General features: G+C 39.8%; 1 protein-coding gene across 1 annotated transcript in view; it reads left to right on the top strand.

Moving 5' to 3' along the window:
* LOC134802855 (paired amphipathic helix protein Sin3b) overlaps positions 1-27,809 on the top strand; it is a 76,200-nt gene that overhangs the window by 28,800 nt on the left and 19,591 nt on the right. The window contains exons 6-21 of the mRNA XM_063775591.1: positions 78-201; positions 1,490-1,614; positions 2,965-3,080; positions 6,354-6,457; positions 7,752-7,880; positions 8,621-8,749; positions 9,541-9,630; positions 10,887-10,980; positions 12,235-12,406; positions 16,670-16,824; positions 17,764-17,949; positions 18,658-18,755; positions 22,927-23,043; positions 23,532-23,708; positions 26,213-26,317; positions 27,561-27,759. Of these exons, the coding sequence (XP_063631661.1) occupies positions 78-201; positions 1,490-1,614; positions 2,965-3,080; positions 6,354-6,457; positions 7,752-7,880; positions 8,621-8,749; positions 9,541-9,630; positions 10,887-10,980; positions 12,235-12,406; positions 16,670-16,824; positions 17,764-17,949; positions 18,658-18,755; positions 22,927-23,043; positions 23,532-23,708; positions 26,213-26,317; positions 27,561-27,759 (2,120 nt within the window). The remainder of the gene's footprint in view (positions 1-77; positions 202-1,489; positions 1,615-2,964; positions 3,081-6,353; positions 6,458-7,751; positions 7,881-8,620; positions 8,750-9,540; positions 9,631-10,886; positions 10,981-12,234; positions 12,407-16,669; positions 16,825-17,763; positions 17,950-18,657; positions 18,756-22,926; positions 23,044-23,531; positions 23,709-26,212; positions 26,318-27,560; positions 27,760-27,809) is intronic.

A 27,809-nucleotide genomic window follows, 5' to 3' on the forward strand; every position in this document is an offset into this window, starting at 1 on the left:
ATATTTTCTGTAGATGTTTCATTTAAACCATAGAGTACTTACAATGATATTACCTCTAAACTTAGGCTGTGTTTCAGAATTGACACGCCCGGCGTCATCACCCGGGTGTCGAACCTGTTCAAAGGGCACCCGGAGCTCATAGTTGGGTTCAACACCTTCCTGCCCCCTGGATACAAGATCGAGGTTCAAAGTAACGGCCAGGTATGTCATGGTATTATAAATCTCACAGATTCGTTAGACGGAGGTAGGGTCGTTAAAACAAAACTTTGATTTCATAATACTTCGATTTCTTCGTGTTAACCTTTTGGACGCCAATGACCGATATATCCGCACCGCAGGTCCAACGCCAAAGACGGATTAATCGGTCACAGACCACAGAGCAACATAGACCTACGTGCATATGAATAAAGTTCAATTTCAGTTTTGACACTTCGGTGACGTGGCGTCCGAGTGTCTGTTTTTGTGTTTGACACGGCGTCGAAAAGGTTAATGCGTGACAGGCATACAATCGTAAACGACAGGAGTGAGTTGTGAGGTGTGTGTTCGAAATGGGCTTGTCATGAAGTCACAGTTGTGTATTTCTTTAAAAGGGGTCTAAATCTACTTTAGGTTTTAAATTTAGTGGGACTCAATGGGTCAAGCAACCCTACTTCTTCCATTCTGTAATTTTTTTCCACAGCGACTTGTTAGTAAATTTTAGTGTTCTTTATTTCTAACAGTTTTGAATGATTCACGAATCCCGGTTGATATCCCGGTCGATATAAGTCTACTACTACTACATACTTGGTTGTCGTGGTGACCCAAAATGAGTCTTGGCCTCCAACACAAGAGCACGCCACTTTGATCGGTCCAGAGCGGTATCCCGCCAGCTTTCGCCGACGCCGAGCTCCCGGAGATCTGCCTCCACTCTATCTGCCCAACGGTATTTAGGATGACCAACAGGACGGCGCCCAGATGGTCGACCCAAGTAGGCCCTTTTGGCTGCCCGATCTGGCTCTGGTCTGGATCTTTTGGTTGGGGAGGAGAATAGAGAATCTTCCTTAACACCTTACGTTCTGTGACTAAAGGTCACAGAACGTAAGGTGTTAAGGAAGATTCTGGGACCCGTCAAAAGAGACGATGGCAGTTGGAGGATCCGAAAGAATGCCGAAATAGAATATCTGATAGCCGAGCCGAATATAATAGGTGACACCAAAGCGCATCGTCTCAGCTGGCTTGGCCATCTCGAAAGGATGGGTGAAGATCGATATAAGTCTAGTGCTTTATTTCTAGCCTATCGACACACAGTAAATCCTCCTCCTCTCATATTTGAAAAAGGTTTACGATACCTAGTGCCTTAGCAGTAGTAGAACATTTTAATGTACAAATATCAAATCAAAATAGGAAAAATAACATTCGTAATTAGGTCTAAGACGAACTTATCCCTTAACTTATCGAACGGCTGCCTAAAATGTTTAAAAGCAGCATTTTGACTGTATGTTTTGTGCAGGTGTCAGTGTCGATGCCGTCGCCGACCGGGCTGGGCGGCGGCGTGCTGCTGGGCGTGGGCAGCGTGGGTCCGCAGCCCGCGCACCACCCGCCCGCCCAGCTGGTGCACCTGCTGCCCGTCGCGCAGTAAGTATACCACATACACGCGCCTCGCTATACACTCCCCATTACTGACTCCAGTTCTTCGAGCAACACAGAAGGGAGGCGGCATTCGCACTATTTCCCCTCTGCCGAGGTACAAGATTAGCGCGTCAATCGAATCTAGCGCGGGTAATAAAACTAGTTGCACTTGGATTTTTCACTAGACCGAGTCCAGACGCGCGCGTGAACATGAACACTGCTGCACAAAAATGCCTGTTTGCTCGGTTTTTTGTTATAAAAAGAGGTCGGGGACATCAAATTTACAAAAAGAAAGTGTTACATTTCACATGTAATATTTTTTTTTACATATCATACGTTTAATTACATTCAAACACAATTATTATATTTTAGTCTCATGTAATTGTTGGATTTATCGATTTTGCTCGCTCAGTACAAATTGCGGATCGGTCGAGCGACAAATCCGACTTCTCATCTCTCAGAATACAATACATACTTCAACGAAAATGTGTTAGTGTGCGTGTTGTGACACTTGTCACTCGTCCGTACACAAAAAGAGATCGAGGTTTGCAAGATTTGTCTTTGACGTGTGTCATTTTCTATGTATTTGTGTCGTCATTACAGATTGGATTTTGTATGTAAGTGTGTGAGAAGTGCGACTGTGTGCACCTTTCCCCCCCGCGAAAAATGGCAGAAAGATTTGTACGGTGAGATATCGCTTGGGCCCCTCCCTTCCGATGTGTCGGAAGCCGGTGTTGCTCGAAGCTCCAGTTAGACGGAGCGAGAACTACTTCCTTATTCGTAAAACGCTACGTACCTGATTTAGTTATTTTTTTAGGTTAATTCGGTTTTATCCCTTTCTTACAAATACAGAAGTTAAAATGACAGATAAAGACAAAATATTCATAGCTAATTCAGACCAGTAACGCGTTTATGAATAACGCCACTAGTATTTACATTACAAACTACTGGCGTACCTCAAATTCAATCAACCATGTACTAATCAAATTCGTAACGTATAAAAACTCTAATTTAAGAGTAATATGAGTTTTCGCATCATAAAAAATTAGCTACTTGTCACCCATGAATAATACTGTCTTAAAAAAACTTCAAGTACTTAACATTTGCTAGGTAAATTAAGAGTTTCTACCAATAATGTTGGCGTACGTGTGATTTTTTGGGCGTGGGATATTCCAATAAAAATAATATAAAACTGACGACAAATTAAATTTCTCATCATTTTAAACTCACATGATGAAACAAATTACCGTTTGACCACCATGATATAACTAATGGCTGCATTTAATGTTCTGACCCACTTGTACGTCCCATCTCTCCCTCTCACTCTGCCAGCGTCTAACTATCTCTATTCTACAGGTCAGTGAGCAACGCCATAGTACACAATCTGTCTGTCAGTGCGACGCCCGCGAACACGCTGCATCATATATCTCAGGCGCACCAACAGATTGAGGCGGCCATACACCATGCGCCTGGTAAGTTTATAATATAATAATTTAGATAATATTTGATTTACAGGTTTTATGTGTTACCATAGAGAAAAAAAATACATTACAGTGCTCACTCTATACATCAGTTTTAGTACCAAAACTACTATTATTTTCGCAGTCGACATCTAGCATCACTCATGCATGAAATAAAGCACCAGATAATTATTAGAAAAACACAGATAGGAGTTATTTTTAAACACAAGTTCTATTTAATAAATCGGATAGAAATATAAAAAGTAGGCGAGTTGACCGTGACATCACGATGCAATGTTTCATATAAATTCCATATTAGCAAATCGTTTTGACAGTTCTAAAAAAAGTAGCTGATTTGACTAGTAGGGAAATACCCTATTGTGTCTAAAACTCAAATGTATAATTTACGTGTTTCTAAATAAAGCATGCAACTTGCAGCAATTTAGGTTATTAGACTCTCGCGTGACTAAAGATATGTTAGGTCATCTATCGACCTCTATAATCTGTATCTTTAGGTATTTAAATAAAACTAAACAAAATCTACCCTCAAATGGCTCCTTAACCCAGTTGAGGGTAGGTGAAAAATGTAGGCTAAAGCACAGAATAAATAATAGTACTAGGTACAGAAGACTCACTCTCTAACAAAACGCGTCTGTTACGATCAGGACAGATATGGCCGCTAGGTGGCGACAGCGCCACGCGCGGCTTATGGCTAGCCACCGAAATTGGTGTGGAACGGATGTACTATTAGCTACCTGTAGCAAAGCGACGAAATCGCGGAGTAAGCCCCGCCTGGTTAAAGCCAGGTCGTTCAGTGACAGATCCAGGCGGTTTTGTATTTGGTTGGTTAACCAGTAAATGTTATAACAACCCGAAAATGTACAAATTATATGTTTACTTTTTTAAAATACCTGTAGGTAGTATAAACTCTGTCATTGTACAATGACGAATGTGATGACACATAGTTTTCCCCGTCATGTGTGCAATGCGGGCAGATATAGGGAAAATAAACAAGGTACAGTGGGCAGCAAAAGTTACTAAGCGGGCGAGGTGTTCAAAATTACCTTGACACGCTCTTATTCTCTTAACTAGGGAATGCAAATCGGTTATTTTCGGTTATTTTTTGTATGGAAATTATCGGTTATTAACCGAAACCGCGGTTATTTCCATACAAAAAATAACCGATTTGCATTCCCTACTCTTAACAACAAAGTCGCGTCAAGATCATTTTACCTGGCACGCTTAGCTACTTCTGCTGCTGACTGTTAATTGTACCATAGCCCACAATGTTTCTACATCGGTAGACCGTATGCCTTTTGTAATAAAGTCCAACGATGTGCAGTTAGTGTTGCTGTTTGTACAGGTATGTACATGTGACCTTCGTGCGTAGTAAACAAACACATTAGTACATATTGTTTGTTGATATAGTCGGGTTTTATCAACGCCGCTCCTATTTTTAGCGGACTGCGACGAGGTTATAGTATTTTTCGCATATACTTGGTCAAACAAATCTTGTCAGTAAACTCAAAATCGTAATTAGATTCCAAAAAAAGTAAGACAATGTTGCCGCTGTAATAGTTTGTTTGTATAATAGTAAATTCCTTTTTATAAATAAACACGCTAAGATAATTTATTTATTGGTAATTTTACTCCTACGATTTAAAAAAGTACTTTTATTTACTTATTTTTACATAAATACAAGACGCGCTAGTAAAAAGTGGCAACATTGTCTTACTTTTTTTGGAATCTAATTACGATTTTCAGTTTAGAAAACGGCGGCAAATTTGAAAAATCTTAGCAACACTGCGTTCGAATAATTCCAAAATCGCGTGTCATCCGTTTTTTATCTCTGGAATGTGGAGAATGAAATGACAGCCATCTTGTTTGTTTACATCATTGCTATTTCAAGAGTAATTTGTGTTGTCACCGTTAAATAAGATTGTGCATGAATTTCAATGAAAAGCGAAGTCAACAATAGCGAAGTACAATCATGCTCGTTGATCGTAAATATTTGTAAAATTTGAGGTTATGGTAATTACATGTTTTGGTTCGTGTACACTGCTGCTTTTACTGCTCTTTGAGTGTTGCCCTACTTTGCTGTGCATTGCTACTGACATACTTTGCTTGACAGACTATAGCTTGGATATGGTGACAGCGGTCATCTCATTACAATAGGGTATTTGACTGTATTTAAAATAAATTATTTTACACTATGCATGAAATAAAGCACCAGAATATTAATAAAGAAACGTAGACAGCAGTTATTTTTAGACACATTTTCTATTTAAAAACCCGTATAAAACTATAAAGAGTAGGTAATTTGATCGTGACGTCACATGCTAGTGTTTCATATAAATTCCATAGTAGTTAAATTGTTTTAAAAGTTCGAAAAAAGGAACTGATTTGACTAGTAGTCGAATACCCTATTCTGCATTATTATTTCTGATGTGTTAGGAAGGGACAAAATTTAACACATCTAGGTTGTTGCTCTAAAGTACTCTAAACGGCCAAGCCACATATTTTGACTAAGGTGTAGAGTTTGTGAAGTAGGGCTTGTAGAGTTAGAAGCCTGTGGCTCTACAAGAGATCTAATAACTTTTTGACAGTGCGAGCCTTATGGTTTCGTCTTGGCAACATTTTACATGAAAAGTTTTTTTGTGGGATACGTAATTCCGAGATAAATAACTTTTTGACAGTGCGAGCCTTATGGTTTCGTCTTGGCAACATTTTACATGAAAATGTTTTTGGTGGGATACGTAATTTCGAGATAATCAATTATAAACTCAAAACCAGTGTTCATAAATAAATATTATAGTACATTTATACACAAATTGACTAAGCCCCACGGTAAGCTCAGATAACTAATGGTATTAAAATTAATTTATTGACAAAAAAACAACATAATAACAGCATAGGTACCTTCAGATCCACAGCGCAGGCTTCGTCATCATACAGATAGCTCATCCACCTCAGGTTTTTTCAAAAACCAACAAACCAACTAATGGTACAGTCAGCAGCAGAAGTTGCTAAGCGGGCGAGGTGCTCATAATTACCTTGACACGCTCTTATTCTCTTAATAATAAAGTCGCGTCAACATTAATTTGAACACCTCGCCCGCTTAGCGACTATTGCTGCTGATTGTATTCCATAACCATGTTCATGATGAAACAAATTACCGTTTGACCACCATGATATAACTAATGGCTGCATTTTTATGTTCTGACTACCCTCCCTCCACCAACCCCTACCCCCCCTCAAATGGCACTACAAGTGTGAATGTTGCAGGCACCGTGGCGCCGCCCGCCGGCTCGGGGCCTCACGCCGCGCCCGCGCCGCCCGGCCAGCCCGTCGAGTTCAACCACGCTATCGAATATGTCAACAAGATTAAGGTAATACTCTAAAACTCTCTGCTACATCCCCAACGAGCTCTCCACTTATCAAACTAAACTCAACAGTTATCACTGATTCTTCCGAAAGTGGCAGCCATCTGACAAAGAAAAAGCTACTGGAAAAATATACGTGGGCCATACTGAAAGGATTCTGATATATGACACTACTTATTTTTTCTTAGTGGCCAGTCCAGGAATTTTCAGTATGCCCTAAGTAGAACTACAGATGAGTCGCTTAACTTCAAACTCGGGTAAATCCATCTGTCAGATTATGCGATTTTGGTATTAAGAAAAGGAAATAGGGTAGATATTTGCTGAGAGGGTCGAATGGATTTACCCGAGTTCGAAGTTAAACGACACAGATGTAGTTCATAATTATTGTCCATCGTATTTTCACGGAAACCTACGAACGTGTCTTGCTATTTCAGTCAGTCTCGGTACAAAAAGTATCTGCTGAGGTTGACTGAAGTATCATGACAAATACGAACGTTTCCGAGAAAATACGATGGAACACAATTATGCACATCTGTACTTGATAGGTATGCTGGGCGACCTAAAAGGCTAATAGAAACATCTATAACTGGAGAACACAAATTCCCTTATCGGGATTGAACTCGGAACAGTCTGTTACACAGACTGTCACTCATACCAAAGACATATGTAACTTCGTATAAGACGAATAAAGTCTAAGGAAAAAACGTGCCTCGGAATTCAAGTCAAAGTCATTCTCGAATAGATGGCGCACACACCTTTAGCCTATCCTCGGCTAGATGGCGAGACGACACCGTTTCATATTTAACAATTTTTACACATATATCAGTGAATGAACATGGATCAAAATTATATAAAAATAATAAAATCATTTATCCATATATATATACATTTTTTGATAACTTTATACGTTTTCATTTTGAGTTTTAGTCGTGTGTCGATAGATGGCAGTAAATTTACTGTGACTACAAAATTTACAATGACAGGACCCCTCTATACTATCTATTCTTTTTGCTCATACTCATAGCCATGTAGCATAGTCATGTAAAAAGTATTGTATGTACCATTTTATCAATAAATAAATGAATGAATCAATAGCAAATCGCTACAAAGAACTTTTACTTAAGTCATTCCACAATTCTTTGTTACTTATGTAAATAACTACTTCCATTCCAATGATGAAACAAATTACCGTATGATAACCATGATATAAATAATGGCTGCATTTTTATGTTCTGAACACCCCAACAAAACTCCACATTAACCCTTCCAATACCCAATTTAACCCTAAAATTGCTTACAGTCGCGGTTCTCCCGCCAACCGGACAAGTACAAGCGATTCCTGGAGATACTACATGCGTATCAGAGGGGCCATAGAGACGTGAAGGAGCCCCAAGCTAAACAGCAGACGGAGCAAGAAGTGTATTCGCAGGTTTGTGCTCTTTTTACTATATATTTTACTATATATAAGTTTTTGTGGCATAATAGACCAGGAATAGATTTCATGACCAATCGCCTCCCGGGTGATAATTTGTAGTGGTTAACGGTTATGTATGATGATCCCTCATGGACGTCAGCTGCCGCTCCGTTGGTGGGTTGAGAAAAGGCAGCCACCGAAACATGTAAAATAATAAAATAAATTTTGTCATCCCCTCCCGTTTGATACATTGTCAGAAGATATTTGCTCCTGGCCCGCGGTCTATAAATGAGTGTTTGAGAAAATTAAACATCGATAAATCTGTTATCGATAACACATTGATAATTATAAGTAATAGATTGATAATTAAAAGATGTAACTTCTACTTGCTGTAAATTACCGACAAATTTTAAGAACGCAAATCAATTACAAACTGGTACATAATGTCTTTATTACTATATTTAGTTACTTAAAAATAGAAACGTAAAGTGTAGTATATAGTGCCAAAAGAATTGAAAACTAACAAAATATCAAGATATCGAACGTATTGTGTTACTTCGCGGTTAGCTAATTATGTTATTATACAGTGTTATAAATTCCAGTATTCCAACAACTTTCTATGATGAAACAAATTACCGTTCGACCACCATGATATAACTAATGGCTGCTTTTTAAGTTCTGACTTTATATACCAATACCTCTATTCACCACCATTCTAACGCTGTCCGGGCTGTAAATAGTTCTCGTTTGAACAGGTGGCGAAGCTGTTCGAGAACCAGGACGACCTGCTAGCGGAGTTCGGCCAGTTCCTGCCGGACGCTAAGGCGGTCACCAAACCGCACTACCCGCCGCACCCGCGCACGCCTCCGCTCATGCCGCCCCAGGTGATTATGCTACTTTCATACCAGGGATGTTGCGGATGCAGAATTTTTGACATCCGCGGATATTCAAATCCCAAGTTCATGTAACAAAGGGATACTCTAAACTGAAATTACAAATAAGCTTTTATCGCTGACTGTACTTTTCTTACGACAAACAAATAATACACATCGAGACAATTCTTAAAAACCCTAACACAATTAGGTTGCGTTGTTTCATCACAGAGTTCCTATGGCCACCTCCTGTCTCCATCATCAGATCAGCTCGATGGTACCATAATATTGCGTTGTCATCCGATTTATACATGCATGCAAAATTTCAGCTCAATCGGAAACCGGGAAGTGGATCAAATTTAACCCGTGGAGCGCCCTAAACAGACACGTGTGCTGGTAACTAGTATAGGAGTTCCATACTACGGTAATTCTGGGGCGCTCCAGGGGTTAACTTGCAAGATTTGATTACAGACAGACATACAACGGTCAGGTGAAACTAAATAAAAGCTTGTAAAATAGGAGCCGTTTCACTTGGAATTTCGAATTAAGAAAATTGAACTTCAAAATAACGATTGTGGGTTCAAAACGATGTTTTTCCAACTAGTCTGGATTGAAAGTATTAAGGGCTGATTTAGACGGCGCGTGAACTCGTATGCGACATTAGTTACAATGAGGACTATTGGTATTGGTTGACTAACCAATCAAATACCGCAATGAGACTCGCATGCGAGTTCTCGCACCGTCTAAATTAGCCTTAAGTGTGCCGCTGGAGATGGCAGAGTGTGACCATGGCTTTGTTTCAGCAACGCCCCGAGCCGGAACCCGAGCGCTTCCTGCCCGCGCCGGCGCCGTCGCCGCCGCACGCGGCGCCGCCGCAGCATCTGTTGCCGCAGGTGGGTTACCTCGCTACTTTGATGCCTTAAGGGGCCCACTGATTAACAGTCCGCCGGACGGTATCAGCCTGTCAGTTAGAACAAAATTTTGACAGTTCCGAACAACTGACAGGCCGATACCGTCCGGCGGACTGTTAATCAGTGGGCCCCATTATAGTGTAAATAACATTATTTGCGGTATTTGACGTCTGTCACTCACAACAGCAATACTACGTAAAATGTTTTGCACATCGAAATCACAAAGGAAAACAACTGCATTGCGAACGTTTACGTTCTACGTCTTTTTTTTTTTTTAATTTTAGTGTTGGCCGGACACCACCGTTATGAATCGGTAGTCGTCTAAGTAAATCGATATGATTTTTTCATTTTTCTTTTAATAAAAATAAGGAAAAGGTGGATAATTAACTGTAAATATGGATATATTTATCGTCACTTAACAGACAACAAATTTGACACAGAAATAACATAAATAAACTTTAAAATAGATCCCCAGTTAGTTTCAATTTTGACAATGGGTGCGACCTACTCGGTCGGTGTATTAAATACACCGACCGACCGGTAGCTTGCGGGAAAACCATATAATTCTAGCTTTATTTAAATCTCAAATAAAAATTCATTATACGTCACAATTCGATACCTCAGTCTACGTGCCGTCCAATCGTAATCGCTTGCTGTGACAATCGATTTGCGTTAGTTACATCTCTATATACGTCAGTCATAATGTGTCAAATACCGCAAATAATGTTATCTACACTATAAGCATTTCTATACCTCGCGACAGTTCTTTCAGATCTCTTTTGCTCAGGCTTAATTAAAAAAAAAATATTGAAGTAATATGTTGTTACCGTATTTAAATTATTACTCCATATAAAAATGAACTGACATAGGTATCATCATTCGACGCGATAGGTATGCTTTCCTCTCTAACATGTACTTTATATACTCGTATATCACAAAAATATAAAATGTACAGATTAATGTTACATTTTACAGCAAAAGAAAATATCTGTATGTAGGATTTTTTTTCAAACTGCGCGTCGCTGCCTGCAATATTATGATTCTGACTCGCTACGTGACACCTGTACAGTCGGATGGTTTTAATTTATGACCCATTTTGTACCTTGTCACAGTGACAAATTGACAACAGTATGAGGTCTCTAGCGACTTTCATATTGATTGTCACTGTGACTACGAAATGGGTCATAAATGAATACTTTCGACCGTACTTACTCGTTTACTGACGTGATACATGTCAGCAGGTGCCGAAACACACGAGCGCTGTGTCGAGCAGCGCTCCGCCGCCGCAGCACCTGAAGCGATCACCCAGCTTCACCTCCTCTACTCAGATGCGTAAGTACATTTATTATATTTTTCTCAAAAATGGACGGCAAAGTCGACTTTGCCGTTTAAAAAATAGGTCGCGAAGCGCGTAGTTTATGGTCAGTCAAAAATTAAAAAGTTAAAAACATTGCAGTCTCGATTTTGGGACTGCAATGTTGCATACAAATTCCATTATTTGTCGAGTTCCAAACTTTTTAAAAGTTGAAATGGCCATATCAAATGAAGGCACAGGCCCATTAAACAGCCAAACAGATGATTAGTACCGCGACTATTTAGCTGTCTCAAATAGGTTGGCGTATTTTCGGCAGAAAAATACACTTCTATTTTTTTATTAAAAAAATAAAAAGGCGGCAAAGCTAATTTTTTCATTGTTTCTACTTTTTTCCGTGAAAATATATACGTAAGAACGTTGCTTTTGTAAAATATTTCTATGATATTTATATTTCTTGCACCATTTTTGAGAAAAGCACTATATATGACTCGGCTGGAAGGGTACTTGCTGGCTTCGGATTCAATTAAACGGACTCCCAAGGTCGTCCGTTTAAAACGAATCCTCAGCCTGCAAGTAGCTGCTTCCGAGCCTCGACAATAATGTACTATTAAACCAGATTTTCCAAATAATAATATAATGTAGTCTTGAGAAAACATTGGCAAACACTCTTCTTATAATATTTAAATTAAAGTGTATAAAAAAACCGTACAAGTGCGAGTCGGAGTCGCCCACCGAGGGTTCTGCACTTTTTAGCATTTGTTGTTATAGCAGCAACAGAAATACATCATCTGTGAAATTTTTAACTGTCTAGCTATCACGGTTCATGAGATACAGCCTGGTGACAGACAGACAGACAGACGGACAGTGGAGTCTTAGTAATAGGGTCCCGTTTTTACCCTTTGGGTACGGAACCCTAAATATGACAAAATAAATAATAAGTTTGTAGATTTTATTCTTGGACGCAGGTTTGCCCTTGAAAGTTCGGTTGTTTTCGAAGAAATAGACTTCTATTTTTAATGTTACAATTTCTTAAGACGAGTTTTTTCTTCATTCGAGTATAAAATCAAAAACAATTACGTCAAAAAATAGTTATAACTCTTTCAAAAACTGAACCTTATGAGTCGTAATTAATATGATGAAACAAATTACCGTTTGACCACCATGATATAACTAATGGCTGCATTTTTATGTTCTGACCATCTTCCAATACCACAATCATCCATTACATTTCCACAGCTATTAATATATAATAATAGTCTTTTCTCATACAGCTGTAGGCCTCCCGCCGCCCAAGAAGTCCCGTCTATCGTCTCTGACCGGCGGCATGGTGCGCGACGTATCTTACGCCGAGGCCGCCAAGTACGGCACCCAGCAGGAATACAACTTCTTTGACAGAGCTCGTCGGGCGCTCAGGTCACAGGAGGTCTATGACAACTTCCTTAGGTAAGTGTCTAACCTCTCACACAGCTGTAGGCCTCAGAAGTCCCGTCTGTCGTCTCTGACCGGCGGCATGGTGCGCGACGTGTCTTACGCCGAGGCCGCCAAGTACGGCACCCAGCAGGAATACAACTTCTTTGACAGAGCTCGTCGGGCGCTCAGGTCACAGGAGGTCTATGACAACTTCCTTAGGTAAGTGTCTAACCCACGGACCTAGAGAGTAAACCGGATAGTGTACATTAGCCAAAAAGTGTGTCCACATGAGAAGTCAAGGTGGGCCGTTGCATCTCTTTCTAATTAGGGTGACCATAAGTCATATGTATGTGGGATATTAGGATAGTAGTTTGGCCAGGATCTTTTCTTATTCATGCATAGTTATAAAGAATCATACTGTCTTTTCGCTGTACTAGTATTATGGCCTCTAAAAAGGGATGGATATAGTTTTTTTTTCTCTTCTGTACAACGCTTCACACAACCTTAGGTACTTAATTTAGTTGTTCTAAAAACTGTTAGAGTCGCACCAAACAAAGTCTGCAGCGGATTTGATAGCCCATGCAGTGTAAGTGTTATGTATACGTCATAATTTCATAGAAGTTTGACGTTTAAAATGACACTTGCACTACGGGGGCTATCAAAATCGCTGCAGACTTTTTACGGTCTGACTATATTAATAGGCGTAGATGCTGGACCACGAACATGGTCGATCCTCAGGAAGGTGGTCCGCCGTAACGTCTGTCAAGAATACAGGTATGAGTGAGAGAGATAGAGAGACAGATATGCTGACAGAACCAGAGGGTCTACCGCGAACCGCGTTCGACGTGTCGCCCCTCTGTCAAACTTACGTACGAAAGTGCTACAAAGAGGCAACACGTCGAAAGCGGCTCGGGGTAGGCTCTCACGATACCCCCACTGTCCTGAGAGCTTTTTACAGTTTTTGCCGCGTTAGGTCCCAGGCCCTTCATAGCAAGCACTAGCCGCCCCTTTCTCAGCACCCATCATATAGACTGCCGCTTATGGCCGTCCTATCTGGCCGCCCTAGGCCCGGGCCTACTCGGCCTTAGGGCAAATCCGCCACTGCCACAGGTTCGCGTGGGACCGCTATGCCCGTTTGCTATAGTTTTTAACTAGGACGCTTGTTACTGGAGCATAGACACCGAAGTTTGCATCGTTTGACGAGCATCTTTCTCTGTCTCTGTAATTACTCCTTTATAGGAGTAAAAGAGAAAGATGCCCGCAATTTGCGAACCTCGGTGTTCACGGCGGTAGGCCATCTGTGCGAAAAGAGAAGAATCGTGAAATGTAAAGAAACTAGTGATGTGCCGTTCCCAGTAAATTTTCCAAAGAGGGTAAATTCCCAGTAACGTTTCTGGTATCGTCCCAAAAGTCAGTAAATTACCATAAAGTTCTATTTTTCTTTTATTATCAATGTGTTTTTTTATTATTAAAACAATGTATAAATGTGTCTGTAATGTTTAAGGACTTTGGATTTCAATTTTGGCAATTATTTATTCTGTATTGGCTCTCATCTCACCAATTTAAACATGCCGAAATAAATACATACCTATTCATATAAAGTTACTTTTAAGTACGTAATAAGAATTGTGTAACACTGATTCTCATCCTGCCGACATCATGGTCACCCTAATGAGTTTGACAATGTTGACTTGTATTTTTATCGCAAAATGTAATAATTGTGGCTTCCTTGTGAAACAATATTCCACAATTAGAAATTCTTTCACCCCTACAACCAACGCAACATGTATTTACCATTTTTAAGAATTTTTTCATTCACGTGTTTTGATACCATGTCATCACACGTTAGGGATACCAATTAATATTTAAAGTTACTACAATGTCTACCATATCAAAATTAATGTTTTTTTTGTTGTGCACATGCTTGGTTAAATCAGTTAATAATATTGACATCATAATTATTTACAAATTTCTTAAAAGATATCAGAACCTTACTCTAAATATAGCACTTAAATAATATAAGAAGGTATTTAACTTCAGTAGTATATTGATATAAATACTACCACAATGGTATATTTTTAACATTGGCAACATGTGCGAGTGAGACACCGCGACCCACCTTTGCTATCTCAAGTGGACCGTTTTCTCTAGTCTGGTAAGAACGTCTTTCTGCCTCGGTGATAAGGTTAAATTTAGTATGGCAAAAAAAGTGACAGTTCACTCCATCTTATAACTTCATGGTCTAACCTCTCACACAGCTGTAGGCCTCAGAAGAAGTCCCGTCTTTCGTCTCTGACCGGCGGCGTGGTGCGTGACGTGTCGTACGCCGAGGCGGCCAAGTATGGCACCCAGCAGGAATACAACTTCTTTGACAGAGCTCGTCGGGCGCTCAGGTCACAGGAGGTCTATGACAACTTCCTTAGGTAAGTGTCTAAACTCTCACACAGCTGTAGGCCTCAGAAGTCCCGTCTGTCGTCTCTGACCGGCGGCATGGTGCGCGACGTGTCTTACGCCGAGGCCGCCAAGTACGGCACCCAGCAGGAATACAACTTCTTTGACAGAGCTCGTCGGGCGCTCAGGTCACAGGAGGTCTATGACAACTTCCTTAGGTAAGTGTCTAACCTCTCACATAGCTGTAGGCCTCAGAAGAAGTCCCGTCTTTCGTCTCTGACCGGCGGCGTGGTGCGTGACGTGTCGTACGCCGAGGCGGCCAAGTATGGCACCCAGCAGGAATACAACTTCTTTGACAGAGCTCGTCGGGCGCTCAGGTCACAGGAGGTCTATGACAACTTCCTTAGGTAAGTGTCTAAACTCTCACACAGCTGTAGGCCTCAGAAGTCCCGTCTGTCGTCTCTGACCGGCGGCATGGTGCGCGACGTGTCTTACGCCGAGGCCGCCAAGTACGGCACCCAGCAGGAATACAACTTCTTTGACAGAGCTCGTCGGGCGCTCAGGTCACAGGAGGTCTATGACAACTTCCTTAGGTAAGTGTCTAACCTCTCACATAGCTGTAGGCCTCAGAAGAAGTCCCGTCTTTCGTCTCTGACCGGCGGCGTGGTGCGTGACGTGTCGTACGCCGAGGCGGCCAAGTATGGCACCCAGCAGGAATACAACTTCTTTGACAGAGCTCGTCGGGCGCTCAGGTCACAGGAGGTCTATGACAACTTCCTTAGGTAAGTGTCTAAACTCTCACACAGCTGTAGGCCTCAGAAGTCCCGTCTGTCGTCTCTGACCGGCGGCATGGTGCGCGACGTGTCTTACGCCGAGGCCGCCAAGTACGGCACCCAGCAGGAATACAACTTCTTTGACAGAGCTCGTCGGGCGCTCAGGTCACAGGAGGTCTATGACAACTTCCTTAGGTAAGTGTCTAACCTCTCACACAGCTGTAGGCCTCAGAAGAAGTCCCGTCTGTCGTCTCTGACCGGCGGCATGGTGCGCAACGTGTCTTACGCCGAGGCCGCCAAGTACGGCACCCAGCAGGAATACAACTTCTTTGACAGAGCTCGTCGGGCGCTCAGGTCACAGGAGTTTTACGACAACTTCCTTAGGTAAGTGTCCCAAAAGGCTTAAGGTTGTCGCTCCTTATTCGCAAAAAAAAAACTAAAATGGTGGATCTATTCGCTAGACCTAAGCTGTTTTTTACAGAAATGCCAATTCAATTGACCAATCGACCCAATCCAATTTTCATCCTAGTACAAAACCAGACAAATTGGGTACTAGATTGGCCAATCTACGAGAGTTTAGCAAGTTTAGTCTCATTAGCAAAACATTCCTAATTTTATAATTTTCCTAGAACGCCACTACAGAAAAATGTCACGTCTGCGAAATAGTTTTTTAATCTTATAAAATTAAATCTAATAATTCAATAAGATCTCAGCATAACATTGAAGACCAAATATTTAAAACAACTTCATCATTCCTAAATAATAAGGAAAATCACTGACATTTTTCAAATCAAACTTAATTTGAACAATGTTTGCAATAGGGTAAAAAAAATCTTATTTTAGACGACGGATTCAGAACTGTGCAAATTGTTTTTTACCCTGTTGTAATATCTAATACCTTTTTAAACGAGCAATTCTTGTTTATTTATTTATATAAATATATTTCGGGGATCTCGGAAACGGCTCTAATGATTTCGTTGAAATTTGCTACATGGAGGTTTTCGGGGGCGATAAATCGATCTAGCTAGGTCTTATCTCTGGGAAAACGCGCATTTTTGATTTTTTATATGTTTTCCGAGTTAAGCTCGGTCTCCCAGATATTTCTCTTTTTAACCGACCTTTTATCCCTCAGATGCCTGCTACTCTTCACCAACGAGATCATCTCGTCCTCGGAGCTCGTATCCGTGACGTCACCGTTCTTGTGCCGTCACCCAGAATTGCACAAGTGGCTGCAGGACTTCGTGGGGCCCGTATCGCCCCCCTCCACCCCCACTCAGCCTACCTCCGGTTAGTATATCATATCCAATCCGCTGGGCTAGTTTTAAATTTGAAGACACCAGATCGCCAAGCCTTTCTTTATTATTCAAAAACTGTTGATAAAGTTGTATTTTATTCACAAAAGTGGCAAAGTTATTTGCTCAAGTTGGCTGGTGTAATCTTATATCTTTAAACCAGCAATTATTGTATATATATTTACATATTTCGGGGTTCTCTGAAACGGCTCTAACGATTTCGATGAAATTTGCTATATGGAGGTTCAGGGGCGAAGAATCGATATCTAGGTCAAAATGCGCATTTTTGAGTCTATATATGTTTTCCGAGCAAAGCTCGGTCTCCCAGATATTTGACTTTTTAGTAATGATTTTGAATGATAAACATTGAACAGCGTTCATTTGGATTTCATTTGTGATGTTGTTAAAGTTAGTATTTTGCCTAGTGTGGTGGAAAATTGTGTTCACTCGTTAGCAAAGTTTGTCTAACCCTAGCAACGCTCAAATTACCATTTTTAAACGACTCGCGACGCTCTTGGTTCAATTTTGGAATCTTTCTCTTGCTCGGGTATCAATATGATCACGAGTTAAAAGATTTTGCCTGTTCGTAAAACAAAACTATTCCGTTCGTTCCGTTTAGGGTTCCATACCCAAAGGGTAAAAACGGGACCCTATTACTAAGTCTCCGCTGTCTGTCTGTCTGGAACCAGGCTGTATCTCACGAACCGTGATAGCTAGACAGTTGAAATTTTCACAGATATATTTTTGTTGCCGCTATAACAACAAAAACTAAAAACAAAATATAATAAATATTTAAGTGGGGTTCCCATACAACAAACGTGATTTTTTGCCGTTTTTTGCGCAATGGTACAGAACCCTTCGTGCGTGTCTGACTCCCACTTGCCGGTTTTTTGTAAACGATTCAACTTTATTAATCTCATCCATTAATTCGCAGGCTATAACAACAGCTATGGCATGTCAAGCAACAGCCTGTTGGGCTTCGAGCGCGAGCGTGAGCGGGAGCGGTTGGACCGCGAGCGCTCACTGGACAACAAGGCGTCCGTGCGCTACGAGCCGATTGGCCCGCTCGGCGCGCAGCTGCGCCACGATAGGCCGCAGGGCGACGCTGCACTTGATATCGGTACGATATATTTTACACATTCATTGCCACCCAGCCAAACAAGACTTCCGCGCCAGGCCACAACAATTTCGTCATATAAAGCTGTAGTACCACGATACCAACTATCGGGTCGTCCGGCCTGGGAACGAAATCATAAAATACCCAATAGTCGGGTTTTCGGCACTGAATGTGTTAAACTATCTTCAGTTGTCAAGTTTAACAAATCCACTGGCTGGAGACTTGCTCGGTGGTTGTCCGTAAGGTCCGTAAGCTACAAAGCGGAAACCAAACTAAACCAACCAATAATCTCCAACTAATCAAGAATATCTTACAAAAAATATTTTTATAAGAACGAAAATTTATATTTCCAAAAATAAACTATTTTTGTGTTGTTTTTTTAGAAATTCAAAACATCTCAACTTTTCCTATACCTTAAACAAGTTACTAGTATGTAGTTTTGTATAAAAGCTTTTATTTAGGAAAACCATTTTCTGCCTGTGTGTCTGTCTGTAATTAAATTTTGCAAGTTAAATTGTACCCACTTCCGATGAAGCTGAAACTGGCATACATACATGTTTACATAAGTCTGGTAACAATGCAATATTATGGTACTATCGAGCTGATCTGATAATGGGGACAGGAGGCGGCCAAAGGAAACTCTGTATATAATTTATGAAGATTTTTTTATTAGTTGAACAAGTCAGTTAAAGTGCACGTGTTCCCCCTTAGACCTGTCGACGTGCAAGCGGCTGGGCACGTCGTACTGCGCGCTGCCGCGCGAGGCGGCCGCGCGCCGCTGCTCCGGCCGCACGCCGCTCTGCAAGGAGGTAACTACATTATTAATACATCTATTATAAACTCCTTGCACAAAACATACCTATATTACACGTACACACATTCTGTCCAGTGTGACATTGAACAACCTAACTAATTCAACGACGGTATACAAATAAATGATGACACGGTCCAAATTAGCCATTTCCATTATTTTGAGGCAATTTATTGGATAAAATCTTTATTTTTAGCTAACACTATTTAAAAAATCTCCCTTTCTAATCGTACCGAAATTCCTAGCTGTTTTATTTTTATTTTATTCAAAAACCTTCTCAAAATATTTATTTTTTAACCGACTTCAAAAAAGGAGGAGGTTATCATTATCAATTCGACCGTATTTTTGCTAATAACACATGCCAAAGTGAAATTACGCACATGAGGTAGTAAAAATAAGATTACAACTGTTTGTATTGTAAATAACGGTGTGACACCTTCACGAAAGTTGACACACATAAATATAACTGTCATGCTGACGACGCATGCGTAACGCACCGCTCAATGTGACGCAACCCTAAGACATCGGTTACACGCTAATTCTGGCGTCAGTTCAGTCCATCAGTCCATTCGAGTTTTGACTGATGCCAGAATGATGCAAAATAGACACGGTTACACGATCAGTCCAGACTGACAACAGACTGATAAAATTACCACACAGTCGCCGTTTGGACACAGAACGCAACACAGTCATAAATGACTAATATGGTTGCGTCTTGTCTAATATGGTGACTGACGCGAGAATGACACAAACAGGTTACACGATCAGCCTCCTATCAGTTATCTGTCATTCAAAATGGACTGACGAATATTATCTAAAAAAAATAATTTTCATCAGTCGAGACCATCAGTCAATCAGTCCGCGTGTTACACGATAATTCTCCCGTCAGTCTGACCAGACTGATGGACTGAACTGACGCCAGAATTAGCGTGTAACCGATGTCTAAGTTTTTGGGGTGTGAAGACCTCGTACGTGATAACGGTGCGTATCGTCATATACAGCTACCTATGTACTCATTTCATTAAAATTGTATACCTGTTATTTTGGTTGTACTAGATCCTACTAAAACAAGTACTTATTCAATTTGTAAATTTTCTAAAGTTATATTTTGATAATACTGTGAAGTCTGTGGAATTTGATAGTAGTACAGTCGGCTTCAAAGATATGTTTACATTTTTTGCATTATCACAAAGGCACCTTACTGCCAAAGTGTAAACGTATATTTGTCCTCGTTTCATATTTATAAATTTGACGGTTACAAATGGTTACGAATAACGATCAAGTTTCCAAAATTTCACTGCAATAATAACACTCCTAATCAATCTACAGAAGTTCCAAAACCTTACACAACGGATCAATCGATGAACAGCGACCTTCACCCCTCCGGTGGAGGCGTTTACAAACTTGGTTACGACACCTTTATAAATAAACAACCGATTTATACCCGCCTACGCTCCGATCAGAAATAAAATAAAGTTCGTTGAAGCTTGACGCAATTGGGTACTTTCCTCTACTTAAAATGAATTATTAGTATTATTACACACCATGCACGAAATAAAACACCAGATTATTATTAGAAAAACATAGATATGTGTTGTGGGAGATGTGTAAGCGAAACACAAATTATTGTTGGTACGAGGTTTATTATAAGACTGCCTAATTAAATTGGGTACATGCTTATATAGTAACGTAACGAACAGTGAGAGGGGGACATACTACACACTACAGATAGCAGTTATTTTTTACCACATTTTTATTTAATAAATCTGATTGAAATATAAAAAGTAGGAGAGTTTTCATATTAATTCTATATTAGCAAATCGTTTTGACACTTCTAAAAATGAAGCTGATTTGACTAGTTGGAGTGTTACAATTATAGGAATGGCTTTTTATGTAACTTAAAAACAGAGAAAAAGTTTCCCTATTTTTAATTTGAACATTGTTGTATAATATATTAGGGTGACTTTCGTTTGTTTCAGAAAACAATGAAACAAAAGAAATCCTACTTTATGTAGTTTTTGAAAGGTTCTAATTAGATTGATACAGTGTGTACATTGTAATGCACATTATGCCTTACTAGTACTATACTGCAAAACGTAATTCAAGACCAAAAAAAGTAAGACAATGTTGCCACTGCAATAATTTGTTTGTAAAATAGTTAATTCCTTTTGATAAATAATCACACTATGATAATTTACTTATGAAATGGTAAACTTTTTGAGCGCCGCGACTATTTTATGTAACACGCAATTTTGAGTTGCGAAATATTTATACATAGCCGATTTAGATCCGCCCACGCTCCGAACTCAAAATAAAGTTAATTGAAGCTTGGCCTAATTATAGATATAGGATTGTACTTCTACCTACACATTTAAATGCCTATATTTAGATGAACTTAGCTAGGTGAGGTGGGCAATAAATGTGACGTTATCTATGAAAAGAGACCTTATTGTCGATGGCGCTTACGCCATTATTAACGATGCTCCGATATAAATACAATGCCGCGCGACGCTGTGCGGCGTGAGCGCCATCGACAATAAGGTCCCTTTTCATAGATAATGCCCCAAATAGTATTGTATTGACATATAAACAAATTTAGGATTTCTTTTGTTTCATTGTTCTTGGCGTGAAGTCAAACCTCGAACCCGTAGGGGCTTGTGCGGTACCGCAAGGATCGATGATGGGCAATAACCTTTTTTTGATACTAGTTAACGATATAATGACGGCGTGCCCTGAGCCTGAATATATTATGTTCGCAGATGACACTTGCATAATAGTTAATGCAGATAATTTTGACAACCTAAAAATTAAAACTAATAAAGTAATTAATAACATTGCCAAGTGGTTCTCTTCTAACGGCATGCTTCTTAATATAGAAAAAACAAATATTATGCATTTTCAACTTCGTAAAACTGGTATATGTCCACTAGATATAGTCGTTAACAATGTAAAACTCCCCCAGGTTGAGCAAGCAAAATATCTGGGTTTTACTATAGACTCGGGGCTAACCTGGACCCCCCATATAGATGTGGTCTCTGACAGGCTAGCGTCAGCGTGCTTCGCCCTTGGCAGACTCGCGCCATCCCTAACGCCTCAAAACCTCAGAATAGCATACTATGGGTACTTCCACTCAATTTTAACTCAAGGTGTAGAACTATGGGCTACTGCAGCTGAATTTAATAGACTATTTAGATTACAAAAACGTGCCCTAAGGATTATTTCAAAGAAACCCTATGATTATTCAGCTAAGTCATTATTTTTAGAACACAAAATACTTACGCTACCATGTGTTTACATACTAACAGCCTGCAAATATGTAAGGTCTAATCTGGGGCTATATACAACTCGTGGGCAGAACCACGGCCGTAACACGCGCGGCGAGCACCTCCTGCTGGTCCCGCGCTGCCGACTGGCCAAGGCTCGGAAGTCACTCGGTGTCATGGGTGTAAAAATGTATAACACACTTCCGAAAGAGGTCATTAACTCAGCTAGTGAGGCAATATTTGTTAGTAAACTTAAGAAAATGTTAATTGGTTTAGCTTGTTACACTATAAGTGAATTTATGTCGAGAACTGCTGATCTCTAAAAATGATATTATTTATTTATAAGAACTGAACTCAAATGTAACTACTTAATAATTTAATCTAGTGATAAATTGATAATTAAGTAATGTATATAGCTTTGTGACGTGTAAAATTATTTATGATTTTATAAATAAATATCTCAATCTCAATCTCAATCCCAAAATGATGAAACTCATGCGATGTGCTTACTCAGAACACACACTGTTGAACCATGAATGTATATAGTATATAACTGGATCAGGCATGAGGGGTGGGGGGAAATGACCGAACGGGATAGTCTTATGTATCTTTCAGTAGGAGTACCAGCGAAAGCGCTATTATTGTTTGACAAGGATGTCACAGTCTCACATTTTTTTATTCCCCACCGGTAATTTAGTATGTATTATGGTGGGCAACAAATAAATTCGACCAATCATAGTGTCGCATTGCGTATGTTTTGTCCCTCACGATAACACGCGTATAGGACATCTATAGGATCCTACCATCTATGTGTTGAACCAACGCATGCTGGCTTCCTACTGACATACCCACCTCTATACACCCCTCCACACAACTACAGCAGTACTACATATTATATACTTTCAGGTCCTGAACGATACTTGGGTGTCCTTCCCTACGTGGAGCGAGGATTCTACGTTCGTGACGTCACGCAAGACGCAGTATGAAGAGTACATCTATCGGTGCGAAGATGAGAGATTTGAGGTAAGGTTTATTTGTTTATTGTGATTGTTTCTTAAATTTGCGTTGCAAAAGTTTACCAACATAAAAATTGTAACCAGTCATTAGAGTTTCGATTTGTGTCAACTAAAAATCATTCATTGTATAATATATCTAAAGTCTAATACAAATTCATGCTCTGAATTTGGATATCAATCAATATAGATGGCGTTGGAAGGTTGATACATTATGCAGTATGATTCTCAAAAGTTGATGTTTGGCAAATCTTACCAGTCTGTCAAACTCGAGGGCATATTTTTTTTTTAAATATTTCTATTATACGATCAATAACTCTTGTCTAGTTCCCTTTCATGTGACTAATGGTGGTATTCCATGTCCCAATATCTTGGTCCAATGTATATTATGACTCGCATTTTGCTTAATGAGAGTGAGACGCAATAACGAATACTACGAATATAAACTAATATAGCTTCAGAATGTTTAAACTTTATTAATCCTATTTTCCTTTCCAGCTGGACGTCGTAATTGAAACCAACGCGGCCACCATCCGCGTGCTCGAGGGCGTGCAGAAGAAGCTCTCCCGAATGACGGCGGACGACGCGGCCAAGTACCGGCTCGACGACTGCCTCGGCGGCCACTCCGCCACCATCCACCAGCGGGCGCTGCGACGCATCTACGGCGAGAAGGTGGTACGAGCGACAAGCTCTTAGCATGATTATTGGTAGGGCTACAGGTTACCCAAGATGTAAACTAGAAAACTTCAAAGTTAAACTAAACTATTGGCTTTAAATTAATTGTGTATGTAAAGTGTTTTCATCCTTACTTTGACTACCAGTCTGGCCTAGTGACCCTGCCTGTGATGCCGGTGGTCCAGTCAGCAGCAGAAGTTGCTAAGCGGGCCAGGTGATCAAAATGATCTTGACGCGACTTTATTGTTAAGAGAATAAGAGCGTCTCAAGGTAATTTTGAACACTGCGCCCGCTTAGCAACTTCTGCTGCTGACTGTCCAATTATTTTCCTTCGTATTTTTACGGAAACGTATGAACGTGATTTGCTATTTCAGTCAGTCTCGGTACAAAAAGTACTGAGGTTGAATGAAGTAGCGTGACAAACACGAACGTTTCCGAGAAAATACGATGGAAAACAATTATGCACTACATCTGTATATGGTCCCGTCTAATTCACATCTCAAACTTGGGGTTCGCCGAACGCCCATAGGCCAACTTTTCATTTCATCATCATCATCATCATATCAGCCAGAGGACGTCAACTGCTGGACATAGGCTTTCCTTAAAGAGTGCCACAATGACCGGTCTTGCGCCACCCGCATCCAGCGGACTCCCGCGACCTTTACCAGGTCGTCAGTCCACCTTGTGGAGAGGTCTACTTTTCATTTATTACTGGTAAACTTGTTTACATCTTTGGTAACTACTTTTCATTCTGACTTTAGCTTTATATATCTGAGCCTTTTTTTATTTACTTGCATTATTGTGATTGATTTTACTTCTCACCAAGTTGCAACGGGTTCGAATCCCGGTTTGGTTATTTGCGTGGTATTTTATTTAATTACCTTTTATTTCAAGTAAGCGTATATTTTTATTTTTGTATGTGAATTATTTCATTTGTTAAGAAAAAGTTGATCAGTTTTCTCTGATGGAAAACAACAAATATTTTTTCACCTCAGCAGCTCGAACAAGGGTACTTTGCTTCTTAAAAACAGTGAGCAAAATGCGATTTTGCTCACTGAGTCATTTTGTCTCACTCAGTGAGCAAAATCGCATTTTGCTCACTGAGTGAGACAAAATGACATTCAAGTGACCTTTATAGTCAAATGTCATTTCAACATGCGGGGTCTAATACAAGTTCGATATACTTGGGTTCTATTATCTCTGTCCCTCTAGGTATGTTCTCACTGCTTAGGGTGAAAAATTTTGTGTACTACACTAGATCAAAGTTATTTACATCTCGTGCGCTTTTGAATCCCTTACTACGCTCAAGATTCTAAATTAGATTCACTCGCTACGCTCGTGAATCTATTATAGAATATTTCGCTTGCACGGGACTCAAAATAAGCACTCGAAGAAATATCAAACTTTGATCTCTTGTTGTACAAATAACTATTGTCATAAAATATTAATAATTATGCTCTGAGACAATGATGACAATGCTCTAATACGTGCCTGCGGGGGGCACTAACAGAGTCACTGTGGTTGATACACGAATGGGTGCATCTGAGTCTCCAACAAAAATATGATTTATAATCAAAAATACACAATACGAGGATTTGACGAAATTATTAATATGTGTATATACGTTTATTTTATATAGCTTCGTTGCGTTTATATATTCTGTTTGATGTCGTTCATATTTGTATCTTTATGATTTAATTATTTGCTAATTTTAACTATTATCTGCATGGAAAGAACAAAAAGGAAGGAAAGGAACTCTGGAGCGCTTGCAGTTTTTTATTTATTTTAATTACTTCTAATTGTTGTTATTTAAATGTAATGCTTTTATATTTGTAATGGAAGCATATTATAAGCAGTATTTGCACGCTTAGGCAGTTTAGTAAAATCTATAAAATAAAGATGAAATGTAATAAATAGTACATTACGATACAAGTGCGAAAAGTAGGAAATTCGAATTACCTTTTCGCACGTGTATTGTACAACGTTTTAAAGTACATATTTTTGACATAGGCACGGAAAGTGCTTATTGCCGCACTAGTGCGGTAAAGTAGCACCATATGTACTGTAATAGTAGATTGTTAACCAAGGGATGAAAGGCACTCATCTCTGCCGAGGTAGTTTATCCGAGGCTGAAATGATGCCTTTCACCCGAGTTAAACACTCTACCCTTCATTTCGAATAAGAGGAGAGTAAAATGCAAACATTTTTTTAAAAACATGTCTAAGTATACATTTTTATAGTATTTTTGAGGGTACTTTCAATTAACAATTTAGGCAAAGTATCGTTATTTATGGAATGGGGAGTCAAATATCAGAATGGAAATTGTATAACAAATCCATTTATACCCAAATTTCAATTTCTTATCGTAAAAAAAAATATCGTACTTGGAACCTAAAATGCTCTAGTGCATATACGTATCATTTTCTGCACACCTTTTAGAACAACAATGACCCTCTTTCAGAGCATGAGAAATGGAAAATTAATAATGTCGATGTTGTTGGCAGGCGGTGGACATAATAGCGGGGCTGAAGAAGAACCCCGTGGTGGCCGTGCCCGTCGTGCTGCGCCGGCTCAAGGCCAAGGAGGAGGAGTGGAGGGAGGCGCAGAAGGTAATTACTACAATCATTTGTAACTTTTTAGGGTTCCGTACCTCAAAAGGACAAAACCGGAACCCTTATGGCAGCGGTCGGCAACCTGCGGCCCGCGGGCCGCATGCGGCTCGCGAACCTATCACTTGCGGTCCGAGAGGCGCCTTGGCTATTTTGTATGTAATAGTGACAAACGACAATGTCTCATAAAGTCATAAATATTAACAAAGTACGGCCCGCGTCACCTCCGTTAACTACTATGTGGCCCTTGGCTGCTAAAAGGTTGCCGACCGCTGCCTAATGGGATCACACGTTCGTCTCTGTCTGTCCGCCTGTCACAGCCTATTTTCTCGGAATCTATTGGACCAATTAAATTGAAATTTGGTACACATATGTAAATTAGTGACCCAAAGATGGACATGTAACATAAACAACATGGGTGCCACTTTTGGGGGGTAAATGAGAAGTTAAAAAATTAAGTTTTTCAAACTATATCGTGTTATATATCAAATGAATGAGCTCATTTTGAGAATGTCAAATATATATTTTTTATAATTTTAAAATACATTTAGGTTAGAGGTTATTTGAGAAAAAAGCCAAAAAATGACCAACGCCATTTGACTTTGATCCTTATTCTTCCACTGATATGTGTTAACTTGTTAAATATTAATATTAGGTCATTACCTATGAAATTGGCGTTTTGTTCGGAGAATTTCAACGAAACACGAATTTCCATACAATTAATTTTGCGGATATTTTTTTGATGGCTAATTCAAACCAAACAAAATTTTTCCAGTAATTTTTGACACCTTTAAGGTATGTTTTCAATATCTCCATTTCTTGAAAATTGGTACCATTAGAAAAATATAAGTAATTTTAATACTCGAACCGACAGCACATGAAAAGACCTATTTTCAAGGCTTAATTCTGAACACTTAACAATAAAAAATAACAATTAATTGTATGTAAAATCGTTGTTTATTGAGTGCACTGTAGTTTTATTGTAATTGTGTATGTACTTTTGTAAAAAAAAAAACTAGGATCAGACTTATATCTATGAACAAAAACGCCAATTTCATAGGTAAGGACCTAATATTAACACCATCATGATCAAAGTCAAATGGCGTTCTAACAGTTTTAATCTTCTGTCAAAAGATGGCAGTAAATGTACTGTAGCTACATAATTTACCATGACAGTAACTCTGTTTCAAATTCTCTCTGCCTTGATTAAACATTACTTAATGCTATAAAATCTTTCCTACAGGGTTTCAACAAGCAATGGCGCGAGCAGAACGAAAAGTACTACCTGAAGTCGCTCGACCACCAGGGCATCAACTTCAAGCAGAACGACCTGAAGGCCATGCGCTCCAAGTCGCTCTACAACGAGGTGGAGAGCGCGTATGCGGCCAGGAAACCCGGCCCGCATCTAGTGGTGGACTATCATATGAAGAACCGGCAGGAAGGTACGTCTCATATCACTACTCAACTTCAAGCAGAACGACCTCAAGGCCAT

This window comes from Cydia splendana, chromosome 25 (assembly GCF_910591565.1).
Source record: "Cydia splendana chromosome 25, ilCydSple1.2, whole genome shotgun sequence".
Lineage (NCBI taxonomy): Eukaryota > Metazoa > Arthropoda > Insecta > Lepidoptera > Tortricidae > Cydia > Cydia splendana.